The sequence below is a fragment of the Tetrahymena thermophila genome (genome assembly GCF_000189635.1).
Source record: "Tetrahymena thermophila SB210 genomic scaffold scf_8254020, whole genome shotgun sequence".
Lineage (NCBI taxonomy): Eukaryota > Ciliophora > Oligohymenophorea > Hymenostomatida > Tetrahymenidae > Tetrahymena > Tetrahymena thermophila.
This window is the reverse complement of record NW_002476017.1, coordinates 1-1,844: the sequence shown is the minus strand read 5'-3', so window position 1 is coordinate 1,844 and position 1,844 is coordinate 1. Positions and strand designations below refer to the sequence as shown.

Genomic DNA, 1,844 nt, shown 5'->3' with positions numbered 1-1,844 from the left:
ATTTATTTGAATATTGTCAATTTAAATGCATTTTTTTATATTAAATCTTTAAAAGGGGTGAAATTACCAGAAAAAGCGCTAGATGAGAATTTGAAAATGGAAAAGGTTAAAGCGATTCATTAATAGCTATGAAAATGATTATGACTGCAAGAAAGTCACTGCAAAAAACGAAAGAAAAAATAATTTTTAAAAGTTGATTAAATTTGCAATATATTCTAAATAGATGAATGATGCTTATTTTAAATTACACAAAACTGTTAATAAGACAAGAAATAACTAAAAAATAATACAATTTATACTTAAAATGCAACATTAAAGTAATCCACTAACTATTTTAATATAAAATAAATCAAAAGATGAATGTAAACATATATGAAAAAATTAATATATTTTTGATAAACACTTTTACTATTTATTATCAAAAATAAATGTATTATATTATATCAAAAAAATTAATTAAATACTTCAAAATATTATTAAATACTAAAAATACAAAAATAATTGTTGAGTTTATTTATTTATTTCTTACTTAATTGTTAATATCTCATAATATTATGAACAAAATATCTGAATTAAAAATAACATTTTAAAAAATTATTTATATTAATTTAATCCTAACAGAGTAAAATGTAATAAGTAGTGTTTTTTATTTTTTAATAAAAATCAGATTTATAAATATATAAGTGGGGGATATAGGTAGGGGGGTGATATGTCGAATTCGATACTTTTATGTACCCATCTGCAAAGAAAATATTAACAAAAAAAGTTTATAAACTCTTCACTTTTATCTCATTAGGTTCTCCATATTAATTTGAGGTATATTTTATTAATTAATATTATTTTTATTATTTATTAATATTTTTTAAATATTTAACTTTCAATTTATTTATATAAATAAGAAATTATCATGAATGATTACTAATTGATTTTTATTAAAACAAAAATTATTTAGCTATGTCAACTTAATTTTCATTTCAAATTTTAATTAATTATTTATTATTCATATTTTATTATTTTATATTTTTTCTTTATTTTTTGCTATTATAACTTGCACTTAATAAAAGCAGTTTATTTCTTTTGGATTGTAATATTTTAATAATAAAAGTTAATTTAAAACATTAAAGCTCTTTTAATTTATTTGATTTATTTTCCTTTTTATTTTTATTCTGATATCTTTTTTTTTTCATTCTTAGTTAATTTTACTAATTATTAATTAATCTTATTTCATATTTTTTCTTCATTTTTTCCTTCTAAATAACTATATAATGATATTTTTTTTCAAAATCTAAAAAGTGGAAATTAAATTGGTGATACATACATACATACATACATACTCGCACATGGTGACATGCACTCGGGATAGGGGCCCTATATATAATTACTTATACATTATTATTATACGTATACCAATTTATTTATATATAATTGTGGGTAATATATTAGAAGGGAAGGGTCACCTACACCCTAATGGCATTTCTACTAATCTTCCATGATTTGACTACGCATTATGCTCGCTTCCCATTTGTATTCCAGATCTTCTGTTCAGAATGGGGCCTCCTCTTTACCACCTATCAGATTTGGCCCTTCCCTCCTACCAAGGAGACCGCTGGTAACATTCACATTTTTACATGGAATTTTTCGAAATAAAGGGGGCGGTATAGGATTCGAACCCCCGATATCACTGCTAAGACCCTCCGACTCGCCCACTCGAGTCGCTTAGCCCTTCTTTAAATTGGTGATGAAGGCGCATCAGGCTTAGGTTCTGCCTTAGCAAATTGCATTAATCTCTCAAATTTGACACTTAATCTTTAGTAAAAAACAGTTTATTTGTTTTAGATTGTGAA

At 23.6% G+C, this 1,844-nt stretch overlaps 2 protein-coding genes across 2 annotated transcripts; one reads left to right on the top strand and one right to left on the bottom strand. All coding sequences in view use genetic code 6, as the record gives it.

Annotated features, from left to right (window-relative positions):
- Positions 1–974: 974 nt before the first annotated feature.
- On the bottom strand, positions 975–1,328 carry TTHERM_002653399 (hypothetical protein; the record flags this gene model as incomplete). Its single annotated transcript, XM_012800675.1, has 1 exon — positions 975–1,328. One exon carries the CDS (start codon positions 1,326–1,328, stop codon positions 975–977), a length of 354 nt encoding a protein of 117 aa, XP_012656129.1.
- Positions 1,329–1,507: 179 nt separating this feature from the next.
- On the top strand, positions 1,508–1,798 carry TTHERM_002653398 (hypothetical protein; the record flags this gene model as incomplete). Its single annotated transcript, XM_012800674.1, has 1 exon — positions 1,508–1,798. The coding sequence occupies one exon, from the start codon at positions 1,508–1,510 to the stop codon at positions 1,796–1,798; it is 291 nt and encodes a 96-aa protein (XP_012656128.1).
- Positions 1,799–1,844: the final 46 nt, after the last annotated feature.